The sequence below is a fragment of the Drosophila willistoni genome (genome assembly GCF_018902025.1).
Source record: "Drosophila willistoni isolate 14030-0811.24 chromosome XR unlocalized genomic scaffold, UCI_dwil_1.1 Seg41, whole genome shotgun sequence".
NCBI lineage: Eukaryota > Metazoa > Arthropoda > Insecta > Diptera > Drosophilidae > Drosophila > Drosophila willistoni.
The window spans coordinates 2,552,650-2,578,778 of record NW_025814058.1 but is presented as its reverse complement, the minus strand read 5'-3'; the positions used below and the strand labels follow the sequence as shown (position 1 = coordinate 2,578,778).

At 36.7% G+C, this 26,129-nt stretch overlaps 3 protein-coding genes and 1 long non-coding RNA gene across 8 annotated transcripts; 2 read left to right on the top strand and 2 right to left on the bottom strand.

Annotated features, from left to right (window-relative positions):
* Window positions 1-361: 361 nt before the first annotated feature.
* Window positions 362-2,099, bottom strand: LOC6643161 (GATA zinc finger domain-containing protein 10). Its single transcript, XM_023176178.2, has one exon. It carries the CDS (start codon window positions 1,903-1,905, stop codon window positions 1,036-1,038), a length of 870 nt encoding a protein of 289 aa, XP_023031946.1. The 5' UTR covers window positions 1,906-2,099; the 3' UTR covers window positions 362-1,035.
* A 6,201-nt stretch (window positions 2,100-8,300) lies between these two features.
* On the top strand, window positions 8,301-18,856 carry LOC6643159 (sensory neuron membrane protein 2). Of its 3 annotated transcripts, XM_023176143.2 has the most exons (10): window positions 8,301-8,689; window positions 12,559-12,716; window positions 12,779-12,926; window positions 13,053-13,185; window positions 14,113-14,165; window positions 14,748-15,008; window positions 15,086-15,518; window positions 18,117-18,235; window positions 18,303-18,428; window positions 18,489-18,856. In XM_023176143.2, exons 1-10 carry the CDS (start codon window positions 8,561-8,563, stop codon window positions 18,663-18,665), a joined length of 1,737 nt encoding a protein of 578 aa, XP_023031911.1. In that variant the 5' UTR covers window positions 8,301-8,560; the 3' UTR covers window positions 18,666-18,856. The 3 variants fall into 3 exon arrangements, with proteins under 3 accessions (XP_023031911.1, XP_015033745.1, XP_002066014.2); XM_015178259.3 differs by lacking the exon at window positions 14,113-14,165 and having other exon boundaries at window positions 13,053-13,190; window positions 18,489-18,855; XM_002065978.4 differs by lacking the exons at window positions 13,053-13,185; window positions 14,113-14,165 and having other exon boundaries at window positions 18,489-18,855.
* LOC124460744 lies at window positions 16,286-18,123 on the bottom strand. The gene is made up of 3 exons (XR_006954751.1): window positions 17,171-18,123; window positions 16,983-17,020; window positions 16,286-16,885 (listed from the first exon to the last, which is right to left on the bottom strand). It is a non-coding gene; the product is annotated as an uncharacterized LOC124460744 (long non-coding RNA).
* Window positions 18,857-20,447: 1,591 nt separating the features above from the next.
* On the top strand, window positions 20,448-25,090 carry LOC6643158. 3 transcript variants are annotated; one of them, XM_023176211.2, is made up of 2 exons: window positions 20,448-21,982; window positions 22,048-22,144. In XM_023176211.2, exons 1-2 carry the CDS (start codon window positions 20,752-20,754, stop codon window positions 22,080-22,082), a joined length of 1,266 nt encoding a protein of 421 aa, XP_023031979.1. In that variant the 5' UTR covers window positions 20,448-20,751; the 3' UTR covers window positions 22,083-22,144. The 3 variants fall into 3 exon arrangements, with proteins under 3 accessions (XP_023031979.1, XP_023031978.1, XP_023031977.1); XM_023176210.2 differs by adding an exon at window positions 22,897-25,090 and having other exon boundaries at window positions 20,450-22,446; XM_023176209.2 differs by having other exon boundaries at window positions 20,450-25,090.
* The last annotated feature ends 1,039 nt before the right edge of the window (window positions 25,091-26,129 follow it).

Below are 26,129 nucleotides of genomic sequence, written 5' to 3'. Positions count from 1 at the left end.
GTGTGTTTAGTTAAATTGAAAAATTTGATTTTCTTTAAGCTTTTTTTAAGCGTTGCTTTTGCTTTGTCTTTGGCCTGTATGAAACATTGATGAGTTACTTGCATATTTTTCTCTCTCTCTCTCTCCTTTTCCACAAAATTAATTAAACCAATTGGACTCAGATCCTGATCTACTTGATTAGAGATGTTCTCTCTCTCTTTCAGTTTTTCGCCAGTTCAAAAATTTAACTAATAATTACAAGATGAACTACATTTAATTCCAGTGTAACTAACTTGAGAGCAATTTAAGCCATCAACTTTTCTTTACATTAGATTTTCAATTTTTAAAATAATTTTAAATATATAAAATACAAATACAGAAATGTTTTTGATTAAATTTAAGAGGAAATTATGTAGCCCTAGTTTGATTAGGACCATTTTAGCCCTGATTAAGTCCATGGCAAGTTGATTTTGACCATGATTTGACGGGGCTACAGGAAGAAATGCAATATAGGAAAAAAATCCTTCGAAAAGTCAAGTTACATTTGGTATATAACATAAACAGAAGTGAAAATCGAGGTAATCCTTGTATATTTTTAGGAATTAAAGTCAATTTCAGCAAAATATCTAATGAAAAACTACCTTAATACTTATTCATTTCGGCTACAATGTATGCAATTCCCTGGATCGAATCCAAATCCAAATGCTCTAAGCTTTCATATACTTGTAATTTTTCCTATGATTTAATGTAGATTTTTCTATCTGTTTTTGTTTTGTTGTGTGTTTTTTGTTTTCCGCTATTAAAGTTTTGCCTTGAGTCGACGCGCATTGTGCTTGCTGTAAGTGTGAGTGATGCTTTTTCTTGTTGTTTTTCCATTTTGGCTGATTTTGCTTAGTAGGCAATCCTACCCAGTCGGGTGGCTGGCAGCGTTGTGGGCTCCGAACTGGGCAACTCGCCGCAACGTTGCAACCAACTCCAGGCCTCGCCACATAGCACACCGACTCTGGCCAACATTCAGAAGCAATTGCTACGCCTCTTTGGCATAATGGCCGCGTTCTATGTCTTCTTTTGGAGCTGCTGCTGTTGGCCCAAGCACTTGGAGGCTCGATTCGATGCTGAAGAAGATGATGATTTCTTGATGAGAAAGCAAGTTAGAAACTCAATGGGCGAAGGTATCTTTTGCAATGACTCCTCCGAACTTGAACTCGATTTGTGGCTACTCTCGGAACGAAGTTGACTGCATTTGGCTACCTTTGAGCCGGCGGCGGGACCCGTCTCCAGGGCATGACGATAATAATTTTTGCAACATTTCTTGGACAGATTATACATGCGTACAGTGCGATCAATATTCTCATCGTCCTCCTCATCGCCACCCGACTGAAGATTCAAACCCATTCCGCCCACACCAATGTCATGGGATGTAGATTGCACCATTCCCTGACGACCAGTTGATGGGGTCCGCTGCTGTTGCTGCTGCTGTTGCTGTTGCTGTTGCTGTTGCTGCTGCTGCTGCTGTTGAGGGGACATCTCTTGTTGTATTTGCTGATGCAGCTGCAGCTCCTCATGATGATGGTGGTGATGATGATGATGATGATGATGATGTTGCATTTGCAATTCCTCTCGCTGCTGCTGCTGCTGATGTTGTTGTTTTTCATGTTCTTCCTCCTCTTCGAGGTTATTTTGCGTATCATCGTAAAACTTATAGCTACGATAACCGCGTCGTCCTTGCCAATCCTGTCGTCCCTGCCAATCCTGTCGTCCGCCGCCAGTCCAATCGGTGCTAGCCGGCAGGGATAGCTGTATGGTTGGTGTACGATAATATTGGCGATGCGGATGGAAGCCCAAACCGAAATCATCCATATAGGATTGGCTATTTATGTTATCCAGTTCATCAGCCACGCTGAGTAAAAATGGCAGCGTCGACATGGTTTCTTTTGTTGCTTCTTTGCCCTTGCCTACTGGGTTTCCCAAACAAGTTTTCACTAGGCCTTTGGCTTATATATGTGGCTATGTATGTATCTACTAACAACTCTCACTGCACTTGATTTGCCCCTCTCGACGGCGGCAGGACCTAGCTGCACCTGCTGGCTGACTGCACGGATTCGAAACTGAAACTGAACTGAACTGAACTGAACTAAACTGAACCAATGCAATTTTCACTGAGTCGCATTTATGCTGTTGATGATACAAAACTCCGCTTCGTGTTTCGCCTGCTCGCTCTCTTTCTTTCCCCGACTCTCTCTCTCTCTCTCTATCTCTCTTGCCTTCGGTCTCGGTCTTGCTTTTGGTCACGCGCTGCTGGAAAATCCGATGAAAATGCAACCCAAAATGGGATACCCGATGACATCGACACGATGCCCGATGCACGACGAGGACGAGGATGAGGACGATTGCTGTGACGACGAAGTCGTCTAGTCTAGAAATTGGGGTTTATGTTTTGATTTTCATTGCACAAAACGTACAACGCGGCGTATGCGTGTTATTTTGTGGCACTGCTGCTGCTGCTGGTTCTGGTGCTGGTGCTGGGAAGTGAAGAGGTTTTTCCTTTGGCGCCTTTTTGTTGTGTGTGTGTCTGTGTGTAAGGGTGTTCTCTTTCGTCGTCGCGTTTTTTCTCGTCTCGTTTCTGAGTTTTTCTTTTTATTTTCATTTTGTTTTTGTTTCTCTGCTTCTTGCCTGATTTGGCCTCCAGCGTCTGCAGCTTGCATTTTGCGTCCCTGGGCTCTGAAGGACGAAGGACGACGACCATCAGAGAACCATCATCTCCTCGCGGTGCCCCAAACCGTTGTAATAATGGGTGGCAGTTGCTGCTTGTGGGTGGTCTACGGGTAGTCACCAGGTTTAGGGCAAAATCTTAGTGCGCAATAATTCATTTTATGAAGGCTGCGAGAATTTCCAACACAAATTCAATTGAAAGGGATTAAATAGCAATTTGTCCTTGGCCAGAACTGCGCTTTTATTTTCGATTTTCCCTTGTGGGTTCTTTTTTTTGTTTTTTCTCCCAAATTTTCCCTGATATATGTTCCTAGTTTTGGCCAATTAACAAAAATTTATGCCAAATTTATGAACAAGTCAAGTGAGATTGTGGTTTTCCTGTTCCAATCTTTAGATGAGATCAACGATTTCCCTTGCAAAAGTCTCATCTAAATCTCTTAGTCTCAAGTGTTGACAAACTGAAAGAGCTGGCTAATCATTTATGTAATTTATAGTCGGCTCTTATGATATTTGTCATATAATTCCCAAGAAGGGCTTGACTTCTTTTATACTTTTTGAGCCTGGCTAAAAAGCAAACTACATAAATCTGCAGAAACTAAATAAATTGCTTTGGGTCTAACACGGGTCAGCATGGCAGTTGAGGTAAACATCAACACAGACACACACACACACATCCATCTATATATGTGTGTGTGTGTGTATATAAAGATATAACTAGACAAGCAACTTTATGTCCTGTCTGGCAGTTGTTAGAGACACTTAAGCGAGAGCAGCGTTCCATTTATTGAGAGCCATAGACACAGAAAGGCAGAGCATAAAGTGGCAGATAGAGAAAGAGAGAGAGAAAGACTTGGAGAAGGGTGAAACAGAGGGACAGAAAATTGGAGAGGGGAGGAGGTAGAGACATAAATTTTTTAGCACTTTATTTGACACAGTTTCTGACAGGCATCAGGACAGTGAATAGAAAACTAGGACGGGAAGTGGTAGAGTCATGCTGCTGCTCATCAATCGGTCGCTCACATGCCACTTTTTCGATGCAATGTCCATCCACCTAGAAGGGGTTCCCTTTGCTTCTTTCTCTCCCTCTCTCTCTCTCTCTCTCTCTCTCGTGGTATTTGTTTCTATCTTTCTCTCGGACCGTGCATGTCTTACTGTCTCTTTCACTTCCTCTTCACATCCTCCTGCTGGCAGACGATGACAGTTGACGATAAGCGGTCGAGTGTGCCTAGTTGAATCCTGGCCTAAGGCCTTTGTGTGTTGGCTCTGTTGTGACTGCCTTTTCGAATTGTTGTGCCAACAAACAGAGAGAGAAAATTTCTATAGACTTCAAATGGCAAAAAAAAAACAAAAAACAGAAATGATCAAGAAACTGAAACAGAAAATACTGTTATTCATAACTATAATAACTTTTTGCATTAAATTTAGATAATTTTCTTTCTAAACTGCCTTCTTAGTGTTAACTAAGTTGTCACTTAATTGGATGACAGAGTGTCATTGCCAAAGAAAATGTTCTAGACATTTGTCGTTCAGTGTATTTTGGAAAACAAAGCAAGGTTCCTTAACCTAAGAGCCAGGCCTTACCTTGCCTGGCCTCATTTTATACGCTTTAAGCCATTTAATTGCATTTTTAAGCTGCTTTCAGCTCATTCTTCCTCTCTCTCCCTTCCTTTCTCTCAAGTCATCTCTCCTTCATTATAATTGTGTGAATGTGTACATTCTAGTTTTCTCTAATTTGCCTTCTAGAATTGGAACGTGGGAATATAAATTACGCATACGCCGCATATGGCAAATAAGTCGAATTACAATTTGCCAATTTCGTATAATGAAAATTCATTTGAACTATAAAAAAGAAAACCTGAACTGAAATTGGATTTGAAGTTGGAGGGAGGCTTGCAGGGCACCCACCCCACACACACACACACACACACACACACACACACACACACACACCCGGGAAGGTGTCCTTGTGCCACTTTGTGTGAACGAACGAATGACTGACTGCCTCGGTGAATAAGTGAGTGACTGACTGAATGACGTTTCGTATCAAATTATCTATAAATTGCCATTGCCTAGGCACACGCCAACATCAAAATGAATGAATGAAAGTCTCTGGTTTAGTTTTTTCTGTTTTTTTTTTTTTTTTTGCCTTCTATTTGCCATGTTTCGTGTTTGCTGAGTTTGATTTGATTGTTTTTTATTGTGTTTGGAAATTTTATACATCATTCTATAGGATATATACTATGTATATTTGCACATAGATTTACCCACCCACCTGCCCTACCTTTCTCCCTCTCCCCCGCCCACTGTCGTCCATAGAAGTATTGCACTATTTGTTCGAGATTTGAATTTAATTTTGAGGTCACACAAAGAGCCTCGTATGTGTGTGTGTGTGTGTTTGAGTGTGTCAAGTGGAGAGCCTTTGCTTGGTAGAAAGGAAAAAATGCAATAAATATTTAAATTACTATATCAACGTGAAGCACGCAAATGGAAGAAGCTACAGAGAGAAAAGGGGGATGGCGGGTGTAGTGGAGAGATGGTATGGTCTATAGGTAAGTGCTGCAAAAACAAAAATGAAACTGAGAACTTAAATACTCGAATGCCACCTCAGAATGTAGGCTAAATGTGTATAATTCTTGGAAAATAATTAAGACTCTCACATAAAAACACAAAATAAAAAAAAAATATTAAAAAGAAATCAACATACACACACACACCAACAAAATTGGGTTAAGCAGTGATTAATGAGTCAAAAGAAGGACCAACTTAAGATTAGGTTACTTTATATTCCCAAAAAAAATGCAAATGGAATTGAATTAATTTGAAAGACTTTAAATTGTAACACTTTTATTAAGAGTTAATAAAACAAATACACATACTTAAATGACTTAAAATTAATACTAAATTAGATTTATTTACAGTAATTAAACTTTGTATATTGGATTTGGATTATTTAGCATTCGTTTTACTTTCATTTTATTTGATATTGAAAATAAAATAATTTTTTGGCAATATATGCTTTTAACAAATTTACTATTTGATATATTTTTGTAGTGATGGTCAAACCCCCTCCCCCCTCTTTTGTTACCCCCCCATCTTTCAGTCCATTTGAATTCAAAGCTGCCACCACCCGCCTTAATTAAAAACCAATACAAGCCACGCTAAAACACAACTTGAAATTATCGTCTCTTTCTAACTAACATTTTTCAATTTGGGTTTGATAAATTTTTGCATTTGTTTAATATTTAAAGCTTTACATTTTTGCACAATCCAAAGAGCCAAAGGCAATTTATATATTTAACGGCAACAACAATCCAATTCAATGGGCAACAATCGTGTCAAGTTCAACAAAAGCTTCACCCGCTGCTCTTTTCAATTGTTGTTGCCGTCTTACAAGTTTGAATTTTTACAAATAAAAAATTCGTGGCACGCACAAAATAAAAACCAAAATCGGAAAAAACCAGTTAATGCGTTTTGTCAAAAAAAAAAAAAACAAACAAACAAACAAAACAAATACAAAAACAAAAATACATACCACTAAAAAAAAATAAGAGGTAAAAATAAATGCACCCACGCAATGTCAGGCAAAGGCAAAAAGAGACAGAAGAGAGACAAGTGTTAAGAGCTTGGCTAAAGAGTGAAGAGATTTCCAAGGGCTATCTCAATGTGTAGCTGAGATGGCTTAATGCCTAGACTGACCTTTTGGTCAAGTAGCATAGAACGACTAACAAAGTGTGTGAAGGGGAAAAAGTCACGTGTGCCGTTTTAAGCTCATAATATAAATCTTGACTAAAAGAAACACATCAACGATTGGTAAAGTGGGATAAGTTAAATGATATTTACTACCAAAAACAAAACCATTGAGTAAATTTATTAGAAAAGAAGTTCAGAATTATAAAAGTTGAACAATTGCAGCAATTGGTTTCTTCTCTATTCAAAGTTAATCAAGTTCAAAGTGACCAAGTCAGAAAAACCAATTGATAGCTTAAATTTTACGGTTCTTAATACCATTTAGATGCCAATTGATAGCCAACTAATTATACAAAGAGCCCTATTAAGATTGTGTGATAAATTGCCAACATTTTCCCCTTACTCTCCTTTGACAAAACCCAAAAAAAAAAAACCATGTACAACAAAATACTAACGCAACTTGCACTAATTTGCTAATGTACCGCTGCTCATCCATAATTTTTGACTAACAAATTACAAAAGAAAAACGCCAAAGCACAAAAAAAAAAAACGAAATTTAGTTAGTAGGTAGTACTTGCATAGATAAAAGTTGTATAGTTAACTGAACAAATGTGTTGATCGCCGCAAGAGCAGCACATTGTCTCTTACTCACAGTTAACGGCTTGTCAACGTCAACGGTTTAAGCTCTCTTTAGAGCCCTGCCAACTGGCTAACTGGCCAACTGACTGACTCTGGTCTCTGTGTATGATGTCTCTCGCCGAGATGTACTCTTTCTTTGGAGGGCTTTATCCCCGCCCGGCAGTCGACCGACTACAAAGCCATAAGTCAAAGCATTGCTTCAAGCTTGTCTTTTGATTTGAACTTTGGCAGTCGTTGACGGTAGTTCCAAGCGAAGCGTTCGTAGACGAATTGTCTATATGATAGTTGTAATATGTTGTTGGTTTAATTTTGTTTTTTGTTATTTTTTTTTTTTTTTGTTTTGGTTCGCGCGATCCCGCCTCGCGGTCATTAGGCGCCTCGAGTGAGTGAGATAGTAACGACAGAGAAAAAGAGAGAGAGAGAGAGTGAGTGAGTGAGAGAGGGAGTTTAACAACTCAATTACCAAGTGAAAATTGTATTATATTGTACAATCTATATATACACATATATACGTATATCATATATAACCAACCAAACTAAATATCTTTAGTTTTACATTCGCGTGTGCGCTCCATTAATACAAATGTGAGTCCTGATCTTATCGCATCGCAAACCAAAAAAACCTCCTCCTCTTCCTACGCCAACACGAAACGTATGAAACCCACGAAAAACCAACTCAAACCCCAAAAGATTAATTCTGCTCTCTCTCTGTCTCTATATAAAATGGGATTACGTGGTCGGTCTGGTCGTCGCAATAGCCAATAAATATGTGCCACAATTATCCTGACTTGTTCATTTTGTCCCTGACTTTCAATGCGGAAAATAGTCCAAGTTCGTGTTTAATTTAAACCAACATCTTCTTTTTTTTTTGTGTGTGGTTTGTTGTTGTCGCTTTTGTTGCCTAGCCGTTTATGTGTGTGAATCGACCTAAATTAAATTAAGCAAAAATATATACGACAAAAAATAAAAATAAAAAATATTTACAAAAAGATCTTTTAATTATATCAGCTGCTGGGCAAAAAGCTTTCACTACTACCAAATGCCAAACAAAACCCGTTTTTGTTTATAAAAGAAAAAGAAGAAAAAACAAAAACAACAACAAAAAAAAACGCAAAAATATAAAATAAAAGACATAATAAAATATAATATTTCTCATACAACAAAACACACACAACAACAAAAACAACGAAAAAAAGCCATCGCATCGCATTCAACAACTTGTTTATTTCAAAATTATATATAACAAAAAAAAAAAAAAAAAAACAGAAAAAAAAAACAAAAAACAAGTCTCAAGTAAAGCTTTTTTGCGGCTTGTCTGCGGCTCAGACTTGACGTAGGTCAGGCCATAGGAGCAGAGCCCTTCTCTCCCTTCCATGCTCCTTCTTCAGAAATAAAAAACAAAAATAAAAATAATTCAAAACATCATCAGTGTTGTTGTTGTTGTTGTTGTTGGTGCCACCGGCTTATTCCCCATCATTGTTCAGCTGGCTGAGCAAAGGAAAAAATTCTCTTCGATCGCCGATCTAAACAACAAATCATTATAATGATTGGTCAAAGCAAAATGTTTCATTGGTCGCTGATTGTCAGTGCCCTGGGAGCTGTTGTTGCCGCTCTGGGCGGCTATTGCGGTTGGTGTCTATTCCCCAATATGGTGCACAAAAAGGTTGAACAGGTGAGTTGCAACCACTAGATACTAATGCTGCTGATCGTTTGATAAGCGGCAATTTGCAAATGAAATATCAACAATTTTCGATTTGCCAATGTAAAACGCTAAATCTTACGTTGCCTACTTTTGGGCTGCACTTAAAAACTTGAAATTTTCGAAATGTTCTAAAAATCATTAGAATAACTTACATAATGCTAGATAAACTTCTTACTTTATTTTAAAGTCAAGAAATAAGTAGGAAATCTTAGAGCTTGATGCTAAGTTTCGATTCAGAATTTATGACTAATTTGTTAGACTTGCTAATTTTTATATTTAACTAACAGAATAAACAAGGGAATGATCAATGTGCAGGTTCTCAAGAGGTTCTCTTTGTCAAAATTTGTTTAGTTTGCCAAATAAAGAGAAATTTTGTCTTAGAAATATGTACTTTGTGTCTATTTGTGCAAATATCTAAAGAGAAAATATTTGCTTTTGCTATATTCAAAAAAATTTATGAGAGAATGAGTAATAGTATATTATACGTTCAAAGATTATATTCTATATTAGATAAAAAGCAGTGATTTGTGATATTAAACTCATCAGATTATCTGTTTTGTATATATTTATGGAATTAGTTCAAAGATTTGCCTAAAATACACGTATTTCAACTTCCGGTATATTCTGTATAGACCTATGACCTTTGATTCTAACCTGCCACTTCATTTAATTGAGCCCTCAATTTCATTTTTATTTGTACACCATTGTTTCCCCTTTGGGTCTGGTTATTTTACGTATTCGTGTGATTACTTAACAATCGCAATGAGATCTACGAAAATGGTCTATATATGCAACTAGTTACGACAATGCACCACATCATGACAACTAAACATTATGAACATTATCATAATGACATCGCAGATTCCCTATATACATACATATGTATGTATGTATATATGTATATATTGTGTCCATCAAACACACCCAATACACAAAATCCCCTCTCATCAACTAAAAAGTATAATTGCGACCACAACGCAAGAGGCGATAGAATCATCATCATCATCATCATGGTCGAACCATGAAATCGAAATTAAAATGCATGCCAGATATTGAAGTGTATATATTTATGTGTGCGTAACTCTGTGTGTGTGTGTGTGTGTGTGTGTGTGTAGATATAGATATAAAAAATAAAACTATTTTTGAATGCATTTTCATCAAACTAATTGAAATGCAAAGCCTTAGAAATTCTTCAGACTTAATTTATGTGCAGTTAATTTTGATATATGTGGTCATGTGGGCGTGGGGGCGTGACTAAATTTAGTTTGACATTCTCGGTCTTAGGCATTTAGCCAAGGCAAAAGTACTTGTCTATGACTTTGAGATGGTTTTTGGTATTCATTTTTGTTTTTAAGGTAATTAGAATGCAAGCAGAAATATTATTGTTTAATTGCTTAAAGTTAATTACCGCCCTACCTCCCTCCCTCCCTCAGGGTTCCCCTCCTTCGTTATGTTTTTGGTTTTGGTTTTGGTTTTGGGTTTTTTTTCCTCGGTCTTCGTTTTGTTTCGCGTTGACATGGTAGTTACCAGTTACTATATTTTTACCTTGCTGCTTTGGCACCCCGCCTGAGGTCAGGCCTGAAATTGTTCAACAACAACAACAGCAACAGCAAAAAAAACCCTCGACCAAAACAAAAAAAAAAAAAGAAGTTATTCATTTAAAAGTTAGTCTGAGAAATCGTTAACAATGAACTTCCGTGTGCGGTTAAACTCAACTAAGAATGAGCCATAAAAATGAGTGAAGCCTTCACTTTGACAACAAAAAAGTTAAAGGGTCACATTTGCATCAATAAAATAAACCAAAGAAAACCAAGAAAAAAAAACCTTTCAAAACTTCACTCAAGACTAGACTAGCCGCCAAATGAAATTGCATATTAAAATTAATATAGTATTCTACGATAAACAGTTTTAGTAAGGCCGATTTGCATTTGTTAGTTAATGAAAAGTATAAATCCGTAACTACTATAGCCTTTATTTGAAGGATATTAACCTTATCTCGGATAAACAGTAAAACCCTTTTTGGTATTAATTCCAATGGCCTTTCCTTTTGGCCAATTCTAATTTTTAGGTAATATTATAACAAATTTTGACAAAGAATTAAAAGTTAAGAGTTTCTTTATAAAATTCGATCAATACTTTTTCCATTAACAGTTGATAGACTTCTCTTTGGTAGAGTATTATTGTGTAAAGTCAATGTCAATACGATTTCCGTTAAAACCAAAGAAAGTTGGTACCTAACCCATTAACCCCTCACACACACACACACACACACACACGCATACATATATTAAACATTCAATCTCTTTAATTTTTCAATTTCGAAAATCAAACATTTTAGTCACGTTTTTGTTTTCGGTTGTTGATTTCGCAATAATTATTTTTTCTGAATGAATTTTGGGCCAAAGTCAATTGTCTGTCCCTCATCGCTCTATCTCTTTTGCACGCTCGATCTCCGTCTCTATCTACATGGCTCTCTTTTTTTTGGTTTTGACTCTTAAGGTTAATCAAACGTTTTATATACTGCTCTTTCATGGCGACAACGACGATGTCTATGCCTATGCCGATGACGATGACGATGACGATCATGTGCAGTGACCTTGAAAATGTCTTTTATTTAAACAAATATATATGTATGCATATATATATTCGTTTTCAGTCTTTGACAATTCTTCAATTGTATCCAAATCGTAAAATTATATTGCTAGTCATGTTTGTGAACTTGTTATTTTTTTTTTCTGTTTTTTGCCAACTTTTTTATTGAGGCCTTTAACAAGGTCAACGATTGACAAAATGTGCCAAGAAATCCACACATAAGAAAAAAACAAAAAATAACGAAATTCTTTTCATCACACCAATCGATATCAATTAGCTTCTAAAAGTAAGACTTTATATATGTACATACATATGTATATTGTGTCAATTATTTTGTTTACCAATATTTTATTTGGTCATTGATCTCTCTTGACCTCGCCCTCGCCCTCTTGCAACTCTTGCTAAACAAATGCATTTGTTGAGAAAACAATCTTACACCCTATAGCTGGCAATATCCATAAAACAGGTATATCGGAATCCACATAACGGAATACCTATACACATCGATTGAGTAGCCGAATTCATGCATTATCCTCTTCCCAATTGATTTACTCTCACAAGGGAAGATCTCCACCTATCCTTCCCCCAAACTGCTGGAATTTCTTACTCTTTATTGCTTATAGATGTTCAAAGATATGGTTTCAAGATTTAAGATTCGATTTACAAGGAAAATATAGAATCAGCCACTTATATATATGTATAGTGCCCCTTGTTAGTATATTTTAGTGAAATTTTATAAGCAGGCCCTTTATTAGGGTATATCATATTCGTTGTCATTACTTAATATATGCTTTTTTTGTTTTTGTGTCTAATCAAATAATCGTTGAAACCGGTCCATAGACATATCGTCGGACATATCCATCCATTATACGTCATAAATTAGATGTTAAGATGGTCGTAGCCCCCCTCTAAATAAATGTGATAAACAAAATGAATATATTGTTTAATAAATTGAAATTTATATGTAATTATGAGAAGATAATGAAAGTTTTTGTTTTCGTGTTTTTTCATAAGGTCATAAAATGGTATTAAATAAATAAATAATCATCAAATTGGCATCACATTTTTCAATAAAAAAAAAAGAGGTGACAAATTTAATTAGTATTAAAACAGAAAAAAAAACCCTAGATAAATTTAAAAACAAAAGAAAATTAATAAAATAAGAACTGAAACTAACTTCTAGTAAGAACAATAAAGACAATTTTTTTTTTTTTAATATTGATTTCTTTTTCTAATTGCATTTTCAGAGTGTCATTATAGCAGATGGCTCTGATCAATATAAACGTTTTGTCAATCTACCTCAACCACTGAATTTTAAAGTATATATTTTCAATGTTACCAATCCCGATATGATACAACAAGGTGCCATACCCATAGTCGAGGAAATCGGTCCATATGTCTACAAGTATGTATATTATATCGAACGATTTGAAGAACCAATCTAAAATCTAAACAAATATCTGTTAGACAATATCGACAGAAAAAGGTGAAGCATTTTTCACGTGATGGCTCAAAAATTACATATGTACAGAATGTGCACTTTGATTTTGATTCGGAGGCATCGGCACCATACACCCAAAACGATCGCATTGTGGCTTTGAATATGCATATGAATGTGAGTATATATCCAATTGTTTATTATATATATACATATACCTATATACATGTACCTTTATATGATGATAAATATAACTGATAATAATAATTTAATATTTTGCCCCAAAATACCAACCAATTTCAGGCATTTTTACAAGTATTCGAAAGAGAAATCACAGATATCTTTCAGGGTTTTGCAAATAGATTGAATTCGCGCCTGAATCGCACACCTGGCGTACGCATATTAAAGCGTCTTATGGAACGTATTCGAGGGAAACGTAAAGTAATTTTATTCACTACTAATTTCCATTCTACAATTAGTTAGACTAGATGACTTCAATTACAATACAATTGAATGTATGAATTGCATGAACATTTTTTTTTTTTTATTTGGTTAACGGGTTTCGTATATTCATGTTTCAGATTTTTGGGTTTTCGGGTCTAGCCTTTGTGTCTTCGACCATAATAAATAATTAAACATTGACAATACCGTGAAATATAACAAATTGACTTTTGATACTCATACTCACTTAATGGTAATGGACTTCAATTGCTTGGCTTTGTGTTGATTGAGATATAATCTATTTGGCTACCTCTTAGTTTTGTTTATTATTCTTTGTTTCTTTGTTCTTTTTCCTTTGTGGCCCAGATTATATAGTGTCATTATATTATTTTTATTGCTCTTAATGATGATTAATTATAATATTACCCTAGACGCTTTTAACCGTAATGAATATTAAAATTGAAATAGCATTGAAGCCTAAAAGAAGACATTAAGATGTACTATGATTAAATTGATAAATTTGCAAGAAAATTGTATTATTCATGAGCCTTGCGTTTTATTTGTGTTTTCACATTTAATCAGCTCAAATCTAGATTTAAGTTTGCTCTAGCATAGAAGGACACTTTAAGTGAACACATTTTCAATTACTAGATAAAGTTCTAAACAAATAAAGCTCTTCAGATCAGCTGATTTGCAATCTAATGATATTAAGTACACTTATTGCATTTATAAACCATTTAATTGCAGTTCTTTTCTTTATTGAATAGTAGAGTAAAGTTTGTGGAGTTTCTTTTACTAAAATGTAAAGAATGACATTTACGCTTTGATACGGCTAAATCGGCTAAATTCAGCGTCTAAATGTCATTCGATCATTATTAATTCGTTGGTTAACTAACTTATTTAATATGGTATCAATTTATAGCACCCTTTAGCTGGGTATACGGCATCTTTATCAACATAATTGAAGATGTCAAAGTAAGTGTTAATGTTAACAAATTGACTTTACAGTCAGTTGCATTTGAATAAAGTTAATTGCATTAAGTTGTTTTTCAAATCATTTAGTCTCAAGATCATTGCTTATCATCATCATACTATGAGTTTTGATTGGCATGAACCTTGAATGAAAATTATTCACCGATATGAGCAAAATTGATGAGTGGAAAAGTGATTGATCAGTTAAATACAAATTTATCATACATACAATACATATACATACATGCATACATACATACATTCATATGTTTATACAACACACATTTCAAAATGAATAGAAACTAAAATTTGTTGCTACTACTACTAATTTGTAATATTTCAGCTTCTCGCTTGCTAAAACTAACTGCCCCGCCCACTAATGCTTAATGCCTGGCTTTGCATTCGCCTTTACCTTTGCCTTAGCCATTGCCTTTGCCTTTGCCTTCCTCTACTTCTGCCTTTTGCCTTAACGACTGGTTTTATGGTCCAACAACAACAACAACAAAAATTAAACATCAACTTAATTGTCTTTTATGTTTTATGTGTTCTTTGTGTTAACAATCATTTTGGAATTTTTTGTTGCAGTCTGTTCTGCAAATCGGTGAAAATGATCCTGGACTGGCCTTGCTGTTGGTCCATTTGAATGCCAATCTGAAGGCCGTCTTCAATGATCCGCAGTCCATGTTTGTTCATACGTCAGTTAGGGAATATCTCTTTGATGGCGTTCGTTTTTGCATCAATCCCCAGGGCATTGCCAAGGCCATTTGCAATCAAATCAAGGAGAGCGGCTCAAAGACCATCCGAGAGAAACCCGATGGCAGTTTGGCATTTTCATTCTTTGGCCATGTAAGCAACGAATCGTAAAAAAAAAAAGAAAGAAAACTGAAATTAATTACTTGTTTATTTTGTTTCTTGATTTTCAGAAAAACGGATCCGGTCATGAGCTCTATGAAGTTCACACCGGCAAAGGTGATGCCATGCGAGTATTGGAGATTCAAAAACTGGACGATTCCCATAATCTGCAAGTGTGGCTCAATGCCAGCAATGAGGGTGAAACATCGGTTTGCAATCAAATCAATGGCACAGACGCCTCTGCCTATCCACCGTTTCGTCAACGCGGCGATTCGATGTATATCTTTAGTGCCGATATTTGTCGATCGGTTCAGTTGTTCTACCAATCGGATATACAATATCAAGGTATACCCGGCTTTAGATATTCAATCGGTGAGAATTTCATCAATGACATTGGCCCGGAACATGATAACGAGTGTTTCTGTGTCGATAAATTGACGAATGTGATTAAACGTAAGAATGGTTGTCTCTATGCTGGAGCCCTGGATCTGACCACTTGTTTGGGTGAGTATTCCCGTCTGATTATGTACGATCAATGATAAATGATATAGGAAATCCCCTTGTGCCTACTGTGTTAATCAAGATATGCATCTAAAACAAAACAGTTGTAATAGACATGTCTCTGGCATTTCCTTGATAGTTTCGAAAACAAAATTTCTAGAATTTTTAAACAAAAAAAATTGTTTTCAGACCAGTTTTGATACGTTATCTCATTCAATAGATCTGCATATATAGTATTTCACAAGTTTTGGATTAATTATCATATTAAATAAAGCGGATTGAATACTTCGATCGGTTTGTTTGTTTATTTTGAGTTTTATCTAATTTGTTATTTGGTTTATGTTGATGGGTTCACATTTTGACACTACAAAACAGTTTTTTAAAGCACTTTGTTAGCCGATATATAAATGAAATTAATTTAATTAAATCTGCCCCCATTTGTCATAGACTAAAAATATCGAAATCAAAACTTTTGCGGCATATACATACATAGTTTTGGTTGAATTGTGTTGAATTATGATAAATAACCGGAAATACTTGAGATCATATTTGACATTTTTGTGAGCGCCTCAAATTGTCGTCTATGCAAATGAGTCTTCTTAGTGTTTTGTTTTATGATGATGTTGCTGTCGATTGGCTAACCAGATATGGCCAAGTTAACTACTACTGGAACTGCTTCTTAGCACCATTCGCCACTTCTCCCCCCCCCCCCCCCCCCCCCCCCCCCCCCCCCCCCCCCCCCCCCCCCTTCCTACCACGCAACCCTTTGTCATTTACCACTGTCAGCATGCGACTAATTATTGAAATTTAAGTTGTTTACTCTTTACCATCCCCTCCCCCAACACTTATTCATCATATTTTTTGAACATTTGTATATAGGTATGGTTTTTGTTTCAAAAGAAATTATAAATCAAAATGCAAATTAAGTTGTTTTTGTTTTAGCTGATCTACTACAAGTATATTCTATATAGGTAGAATCGTTTCGTGTGCGAATCGAAGGCGTAAAAAGACGGCAGCTAATTAAAATTGATATAAAACTTAAATTATGTAGCAATAAAAATTTAAAAACTTGAAAATTGCATTCGATTTTGGATTGGATTTTGATTTCAATTTGATTTTGATTTCGATTTCATTTTGATTATAATCTTCATTTCGCTTAATTAACACTTTCAAGACATTTGCGCATTTCAGAAATCAAAAGTGTTGAGAGTCTAATGACTCCAATCATTATGAGTGCTACAAATTGAAGTATTAAACATCTATTATTTTATTTTATTTTTTTTTTCGTTTGTTGGCTATGTCCGATTTTGGTTTGGGTGTTTGCCTAGAGCGCACGTTTGATACTTGAGATTCTTTGCTGATATTTCACCCTGTAAGCATTAACAAAACGGGTATACTAAAAATCAATCCAAATACGATCGTGTAGAAGCCAATACACATATTCACTTGACTCAGTTGTTCACTCACTTTTTCGTTGACTCAATTGTTCAGTTCAAATATATGTCCTTTTCCAAAGGCAAAGGTATGCAAAGAGATTAGGAAAGTCAAAATGAATGTTAGGCTAAGCAACAAAGTTAATGAACAGGTGAATAGATGAACAAATGAATAGTAAGCAAACAAGTAAATAAATAAATAACAAAGTAAAACTTACTTACCTATTCTCACTATATGTATAAGCAAAACAGGGAGTTTATTTTCATCCAGTCTTTTACTATTCATATTTTGTATATAATTTAATAACGTAAAGTCATGGCATTTGATTGATATTGATATGATAAAAATGAGTATATCAAAGTCGATGCTCAATCTAATGCAAGACATTTGATTGAGTTTCTTTTTTTTTATTGTATTTTGTTATGACTTGTCGGCTTCGTCTTCTAAGTAATTGATGAAACGTGAGTTAACAGTTTTCGTTTTGGCTTCCAGTCAATTTAATGAGCATTTGAAATATTTTTCCATAGCCATATTCAGGAAATTCTCATACAAATTGGTTCAGAAAAGTAAATGTGCAATTGAAATCTAGTTAAGCAAATATTTATTTGCTCAAAACGTGAGTATCGAAAATGTCTTCCGCATAATAATATCGCCAGCATTATAATCAATGTTTATATATTTGAAATTTACATTTATATCATAAATTGGATAGGCTGTGAATTCTTTTGTTGGTCAAAAGGGCTTTTTATCGTTGTCTTATCGAACAAGTAGACATTCCCGATTAATTGGAATGCCATTGAAATGTCAAAGGGTGTTTTGTTTTTTCTGTTTTCGTTAAGATATTGTTATTTGTTTGCCATGTAAACAAAATAATTAACACTGGAAATCAGTGCAATGACTGCGTAATTAACTTGATATGCAAATTAAACACTTATCCCAAGACTTAATTATACACGGCAAGAAAATGCACTGCACTTGCATTATAAACTAGAATTTGATGAATTTAGTCAGTAGTTATTAGATTTGATCATATAATTAATTGTATGTTTGATATGATAAACCAGAAAACCTTGGAGAAAACTTTAAGGATAAAACCTGATCTCTTTGTTTTTTTTTTGAAGTGTACATCTTGTTAATGAATTTTATTTGTTGAACATTTTTCCACAGATGCCCCTGTTATCTTAACTTTACCTCATATGCTGGGTGCCTCGAATGAATATAGAAAAATGGTCAGAGGCCTTACACCTGATGCCAAGAAGCATCAAACCTTTGTGGATGTACAATCGGTAAGCGTCTACTTATCAGAATTGGCGCGGGTTATGGGCATATTATTGAAATTAAAAACATTTGCAGCTGACTGGAACGCCCTTGCAGGGTGGCAAGAGAGTGCAGTTCAATATGTTTCTCAAGAGCATTAATCGGATTACGATAACCGAAAATCTGACAACAGTCTTGATGCCCGCCATTTGGGTGGAGGAGGTCAGTTAGTCAGTTAATACGATTTTAAAGCACTGATCATTAAATATGAACAATTCGTAGGGCATTCAACTCAATGGCGAAATGGTGGCCTTCTTCAAGAAGAAACTCATCAATACGCTGAAGACCCTCAATATAGTCCATTGGGCGGCTCTCTGCGGTGGCATGGGCGTGGCAGTTATATGCCTTCTATACTATATCTATCAAAGAGGACGCTCAGCGGAGCCTCCGGTGAAGTAAAGACGTTGAAACCTTACAAGAAAAGCGGTTATTATTATTAATATTATTGATAAATGTTATTAATTGTTATATAGTATGTGTGTATTATTGTATGTTAACCCATTTCCCAGCTCTAATTGTTAACGAATTTTTTTTTTTTTATAATTTATTCCTTAAATGTGATTTTATTGATGTATTGTGATTTAGTGTTTACTAAAAAAAAAAAAACAAAAAAAAAAACAATTCTTTAAGCTTAATAACAAACAAATTTGGTTAAATAAAATATATATGTATGTGTAGAATCGGTGATATCTCAGAAGTAAAATAGAGATCAAAAGACAAATTTCAATTCTTAGCGATTTCCAAACGACAAAGCCATCTCAAAGGCAATCGACACGATTAAAAAATATTCATATGAATGTGCGTTCATTAGTGATCACAATCACATCACACTCTATTCAACTGTATTTCAACAATAATCAACCATGTAATGCTCTTTTATCGAAGTTTTGTTGCATCACTAGCCTAAGGCTATATCAATATCTTCGACAATTACATAAAAGGGACAGGAAATATCATATGACACCCAGTTGGAGATTGTTTTCGAATTCAAATCCCGACTTAGATGGCATTTCCTACCCTCCGATGAAGCAATATTGAAAGATAGTCCCAAGCGTGAATAATGGGTATGATAGTACATATTTATCATATGATTCACTGGGGTTTCCCTTACAAAATATTTGATCTTAAGTTTTCTTAAAAAGGTTTTTTACTCTTATAAGTAGATTTCGGTAGACCTTTTTACATAATCTAGTGTAAATGTCTTGTTGACTATTTGATATATAAATATGTATGTACAGGTGAGTAATTTGTATGATTTCCATACATTTCGCTACTAGAAGAACCAAATAACTAAACCAAAAATTTACCAATTCTATGAATTTTTGTTATAAGAAATTCCATAGAATAGAATATTTGGCAAAACAATTTTTGTTGATGATTTATTTGTGAATTTGATTAAAAATTTTCATTGGAACTAACTTTTTTTCAAGTTTCTCTGTTTTTTTATTTGTTTAAAACACTTTCAATCAACCACAAAACGAGATTCATTAACAATTGCCGAAAAAGCGCCTTGATCTAAGCCGATTCAAGTTCAAGATCAGCATGGCCCATAGCCAAATACAGAAAGCGAAGTGCCAATAATATATATAAATATATATATGGTTAAATTATATGAATTAATCAATCAACACAAAACTGCAAATTACTGTAAAACATAGTTTAAATCAAATTGCATAAAACTTAAAAAAAAAAAAAAACACACACACACACAGAGAGAGACAGAAAACACAAAATACGAAATACCTTACGAAAAATGAAAACGAAAAAGTCAATTGACCAACAAGCAAAAATACACACAAAATAAAACAAAGTAAAAATAAATAAATAATAGTAGTGATTGAGACACTGGACAGAGGCATGCGATTGGATTGACAGAAATTGGCGTGAAAAGCGCAAAATAAAAGAAAAGACAACAACAATAGGAATCAACATTAAAAACTAATGAACCGAACCTCAACTGAAACCGATGTGATCCGTAATGTGTAGGAATCACATCAGTTTCAGTTGTGCTACGATTCATTAGTTTGGGAAAATTAATTGGTCACTAATGGACTCACACTTAGCAACTTTCTAAAGATGTTCTTTTTCTTAAAGTTCTAACGCGTGGACACTTTGTCTATGGAAATCTTTCAACATATATGCATATACACACACACAGATACACATACACATATACAGATATACACATATAAATAATTATGCAATATTTATACAACAGCAACAAAAGCCTAGCAATACCAGTTTCATCGTCGTCTCTGCTTCTGCTGTCGCTGCCTTCGTCATTCAAATTGAGTTTTTGGGGCCTGAAGATGAGACCCCAGACCCAGACCTAGACCCCAGTCAGAGTGGATGTTTCAGTCGTCAACGAAACGCCTAAACGCACGCCAGTGCGTTAATATAGGAAACGCTAAATTACAAATTAATAGACTTAATATATTTCGTTTTTTTTTTTTTTTGTGTTTCTGTTTTGTTTCTCGCTGTCATAATGTTGTTGCTCCTGCCGTTCATAGTGTTCCTTGGTCATTTCTCCCTTCTGGAGGGTAAAATCTATGAACGATGTGAGCTAGCCAATCAACTGCAATATCGCTTCGGTTTACCCCTACATGAAGTGGCCGTTCTGCTGTGCATTGCCCAACATACGAGTGATTTTAATACGGCCTTTAGCAATAGCGATTCGCATGGCATCTTTCAGATAAGTGATGCATTTTGGTGTGATAAGACTGGCGGATTTGGCGGTGCTTGTGGTTTAAGTTGTGCCCGTCTAAGAGACAATGATATAGCCGACGATGTACTGTGTGTGAGAAAAATCCATGCGGAACATCAGAGATTATCAGGAGATGGTTTTACTGCCTGGCAAGCGTATGGTGCATATTGTCGACAGGATGCAGCACAGTATCTGAATGGATGTGCAGCAGGAAATGCTGCTGTGGCATTGAAAACGTCTCAAAGTGTGTCGTATTATCAAAACAGGATTCCGCCAGTGACAATACCTGCAACGATTCCATCTAGAATTACACCATCGTATTATCCAACTCAGATCCAAACTCGGGGTAAAATCTATCAACGCTGTGAACTGGCCCAGGAGCTGTACTACACACACAAGATGCCCATGCAACAGATACCCACTTGGGTGTGTATAGCCAAGCACGAGTCCTCGTTCAACACTGCCGCAGTGGGTCGTCTCAATGCCGATGGGTCTGCGGATCATGGTTTATTCCAAATAAGCGACCTATTTTGGTGCAGTCATGATGCAAGAGAGGGTGGCAAAGGATGCCGAGCTTCGTGCTCGCAGTTTTTGGACTCCAACATAAGTGATGATGTGCAATGCATTAAGAAAATCTATCGAGAACATAAACAAATCTCTGGAGATGGCTTCAATGCCTGGACTGTCTACCAAAGGAATTGCAGAAATCAAGGCTATGAGCAAGTGGCCAATTGCTTTAAGAATTCTGTTCAGATTTCACAGCCAACCTATCAGCAACCGAATTCTATTGGATTTACCAACCAAAGGATTATCACACCCACATCGAATCCCTATTATAGACCTCCTCCCCCATTGCTAACCTATCAGCCGCAACCGAAACAGGATCTGTCACCATATCAAGGCAATCCCTTCTTGCGGCCACATTATTCGGCACAACCCCAAGCGAATGCTTTAGTGACCGCAACAGCGAAGAAAGGATATACACAATACACGCATCCTTTCTCCCAAGCTGGTAAAGTTTACAAACGTTGCGAATTAGCCCAAGAGTTACATTTCTCACACAAATTTCCCATGCAGGATATAGCCACTTGGGTGTGCATCGCCGAGCATGAATCATCATTTAATACCGCTGCAGTGGGTCGTCTGAACGCGGACGGCTCAGCGGATCATGGTCTCTTTCAGATCAGTGATCTCTACTGGTGCGGTCATGACGGCCTCAAGGCCAAGGGATGCAATTTGGCGTGTGATCACCTATTGGATGGAGATATAACCGACGACGTGGAGTGCATCAAGACAATTCACAAGGAGCACACACGTCTTTCGGGTGACGGTTTCACCGCCTGGACTGTCTATCCTTTACACTGCAAAAACAGAAGAGCCGATGAGGTGGCCGCTTGTTTTGATTCGAATACAATTTCTTCCATAAAGGATGTAGTTAAGGCCCCAGCTAAACCCCAACCAAAACCAAGGGGCAAGATCTACCAACGCTGTGAGCTGGCACAGGATCTTTATTACAAGCATAAAATTCCCATGCAGCAGATACCCACTTGGGTCTGCATAGCAGAGCATGAATCCTCATTCAACACTGCCGCTGTGGGACGACTAAATTCGGATGGATCTTTGGACCATGGCCTATTCCAGATAAGTGATCTGTATTGGTGCAGTCATGGCAATGGAGGAGGTAAGGCTTGTAGTATAGAATGTGATCGCCTTCTTGATGCAGATATAGCCGATGATGTAAAATGCGTGAAGACCATCTACGATGAACACACACGTATTTCGGGCGACGGGTTCACTGCTTGGACTGTGTATCCTTTGCACTGCAAAAATAGAAGAGCCGATGAGGTGGCCAATTGTTTTAATTCAACTCTAACGCCTCCGATAACGGAATTGATCAGAGCACCTAAACCAAAACCAAGGGGAAAGATCTACCAACGCTGTGAGCTGGCACAGGATCTTTATTACAAGCATAAAATGCCCATGCAGCAGATACCCACTTGGGTCTGCATAGCAGAGCATGAATCCTCATTCAACACTGCCGCTGTGGGACGACTGAATTCGGATGGATCTTTGGACCATGGCCTATTCCAGATAAGTGATCTGTATTGGTGCAGTCATGGCAATGGAGGAGGTAAGGCTTGCAATATAGAATGTGATCGCTTTCTTGATGCAGATATAGCTGATGATGTAAAATGCGTCAAGACCATCTACGATGAACACACACGTATTTCGGGAGATGGCTTTAACGCCTGGACGGTCTATCCAGGCCACTGCAAACATCAAAGTTTGGCCAAGTTGAGTGATTGCTTTCAAGGCAATGAGATCATCGAAGCTGATCATCAACAGCAAACTCTCCCCAAATTGGAAAAGCATCACGAAAATGTAGTAGAAACATCTGCGAGCCACAGGTATTCGGGTAATCCGTTTCTTCAAAATGTACAATCAGCTGCAAAGCCTCCCCGAGTGACTAAACCTGCACCCACAGTCCAAGCAACAAATTTCAATCCTCAATCGAATGCTTATAACTCTAATCCATTTCTACAGCGCGTCAAACCGCAGGAAAGTAGCAAATGGCAATCCAAACCTTCTTCTGTCAGTGTTGCAGCTCCATTTTCGAGTGCAAATAACTATGCTAATAATCCTTTTCTTAAGGTTCCTGAGCCGTCAGTTCATGGCAATTCTTTAAACCACTTAGAACAATCTAAGCCAAGCGTTGATCACTTTAACTACGCGTCCAATCCTGTCCTGAATATTTTAGCCAAACCTCTGGTACCTACTGCTGTTAAACCTTCCGCAGTTGCTTCGACCACAAAATCTCCCCCTCATCAATATCTTCAGCAACCAGCAAGACCTTATATCAGCAGTGATAGTTTTCGTCATGAAGTTATTAAATTTACAGCAACATCAGTGGCAGCCCCAAAAATAACAAGTACTACAGCAGCTCCTACTACTAATTTCCCGGTTTGGTCGTGGCAAAATTACTTACAAACATCTGCGGGATTATCTACAGCCAGACAAACAACAACTCGTTACTCTGTACCAACCACAACGAGGCCAACCACAGGGAAACCCACCACAGCCAGACTAACAACTGCGAAATCAATAAGTGCGAAAACAACAACAACAGCGAGACCTACAACTACACGGCCAACAACAGCGAGGCCAACTACAGCAAGACCCACAACAGCAAGACCCACCACAGCGAGACCAACTACAGCAAGACCAACCACAGCGAGACCCACAACAGCAAGACCCACCACAGCGAGACCAACCACAGCAGGACCAACCACAGCGAGACCCACCACAGCGAGACCTACGACCACTCGTTACTTTGCATCGAGATCAACAACAACCGCGCCTACAACAACGTCCAGAACAATAACAAGACCATCAACAACACCGCGTCCAATAACAACGAGACCAACAACAACAAGGCCTACAACAATAAAAGCGACAACAGCGAGACCAACACCAACTCGTTACTATAGAACAAGTACAGCCGCAGTGAAGAACACAACACCACGTACAATAATAAGTTCCTCGTTCCACTCGGTCACACGTCCCTTGAAAACAACAACTTTCACAACAAAAACCACATCTAGACCCACTGCCCAAGCACCCAGCACTACAACAAGACCAACCCAACGTAGTACAACCCCGAAGCCATATTTATTTACATCAACTACAATAAAAACTAGCACTAGCGATCCATTTAGCCATCCATTCTTTCAAAAGTTCAAGGAAAGATTTGAGAGACCATCAAGTACCATCACCACTAGCAGCAGAAACCCAACAACGACAACATCGAGCCCTTATTATGCCAGATATCAGGAGAATAAACTAAAGGTGGCTGCAAAGACAGTTTATAGCTACGATTTTGGACAAAATCGAACAACGCCAACAACAACAACAACTAGAAAACCGTCAAGTGCTTTTGATTTATACCTGAAATGGAATAAAAACTAATCTAATGGGCATAATATATGGGATGTAAAATGGGAATGTAAATAATTGATGGATGAACGTTTTATGTAGCTTATAAATATTTAATTTTATGTTTAATATAAATAGGATTTAGCCAATAAACCCGAAAATAAACTCAGAGAGAATAAAAAACAAATGCAAAGTGCGAAACACCAAAAATTAATTCATTCGACAACCAGTCTGTGAAATAAATACAACAACAAATAGCAAATAGCAGATAAAGCTGACAACGTGCCAAACGTCGTCAAGTGCGATAGCACGGCATTAAAGACGAGGTTTTTGTGATTAATTTTGCATTAACTAGTTTTTGTTTTCGGCCTTGTTAGCATAAAACTAGCTAAAGACACAACAAAAAAACATATGTAAAAAGGCGTGAAACAACGAGTTTTAGTGTTATAGTGGGTTATACAAATTGATTAATAACAAAAAATGAGTAGTATATGAATAATAGACAAACATCAATTATAACAATTTGTATGTAAGTGCATTTTTATCTACCTATGTAAGTATCTACTTCTCCTAAATTTAAAATTGGCGCCAACTTAAAACTCAGTATAGGCCATGTTTCAGATATTTCTACAACTCTGGCAGCGCTACTTAAGCAAAAAGTGTGCTATATATTCTCAAAGGAAAAACAACACGAGATTGGAGCCACCGAGCAATAAATACTGGGAGACAAACTACAATTTTCATGAAGGCAAGTGCTAGACACGCGCAACGGGAGAGCCCACAAATTTTGAACTGCAGTCATTCAATCACATTATTGGAAACCACCATAAATAGGACTGCATCCCGTTCTCCCACAACCATAGCCCATCGGTTACATTTCCTTCCGGTGGTATGTGCCTTTTGCCAACGACACAAAAATCTGCCCGGCAAGTAGGACTAAGATTCCTTTAAATAGAAAAATAAAAGTTAAACGCAATTGTCAACCCAAAATGATCAATTTACGACACTATCCAAGGTTATTCATCCAAGAGCTTCTTTTCTCTAGAATTGCCAGACTTGTCTAACGTTTTTAGTATATTTTGGGCTTTTCCAGTTCATTCTTATCAGATAGGCGACGATTTGGTTGCTGGGGTTACATATGGCACCAGAAACAAACTCAAAAAAATGGAAACGTCCTGTGCCATGTCCATGGTTCAATTGCAATATAAATTAAAGTGATTGCGTTT

Coding starts and splice junctions, on each gene's coding strand:
- LOC6643161 (XM_023176178.2), bottom strand. CDS start 1,905: ATGTCGACGCTGCCATTTTTACTCAGCGTGGCTGATGAACTGGATAAC.
- LOC6643159 (XM_023176143.2), top strand. CDS start 8,561: ATGATTGGTCAAAGCAAAATGTTTCATTGGTCGCTGATTGTCAGTGCC. Junction 15,519..18,116: donor GGATCTGACCACTTGTTTGG/GTGAGTATTCCC, acceptor ATTTTTCCACAG/ATGCCCCTGTTATCTTAACT. Junction 18,236..18,302: donor CCTTTGTGGATGTACAATCG/GTAAGCGTCTAC, acceptor AAACATTTGCAG/CTGACTGGAACGCCCTTGCA.
- LOC6643158 (XM_023176209.2), top strand. CDS start 20,752: ATGTTGTTGCTCCTGCCGTTCATAGTGTTCCTTGGTCATTTCTCCCTT.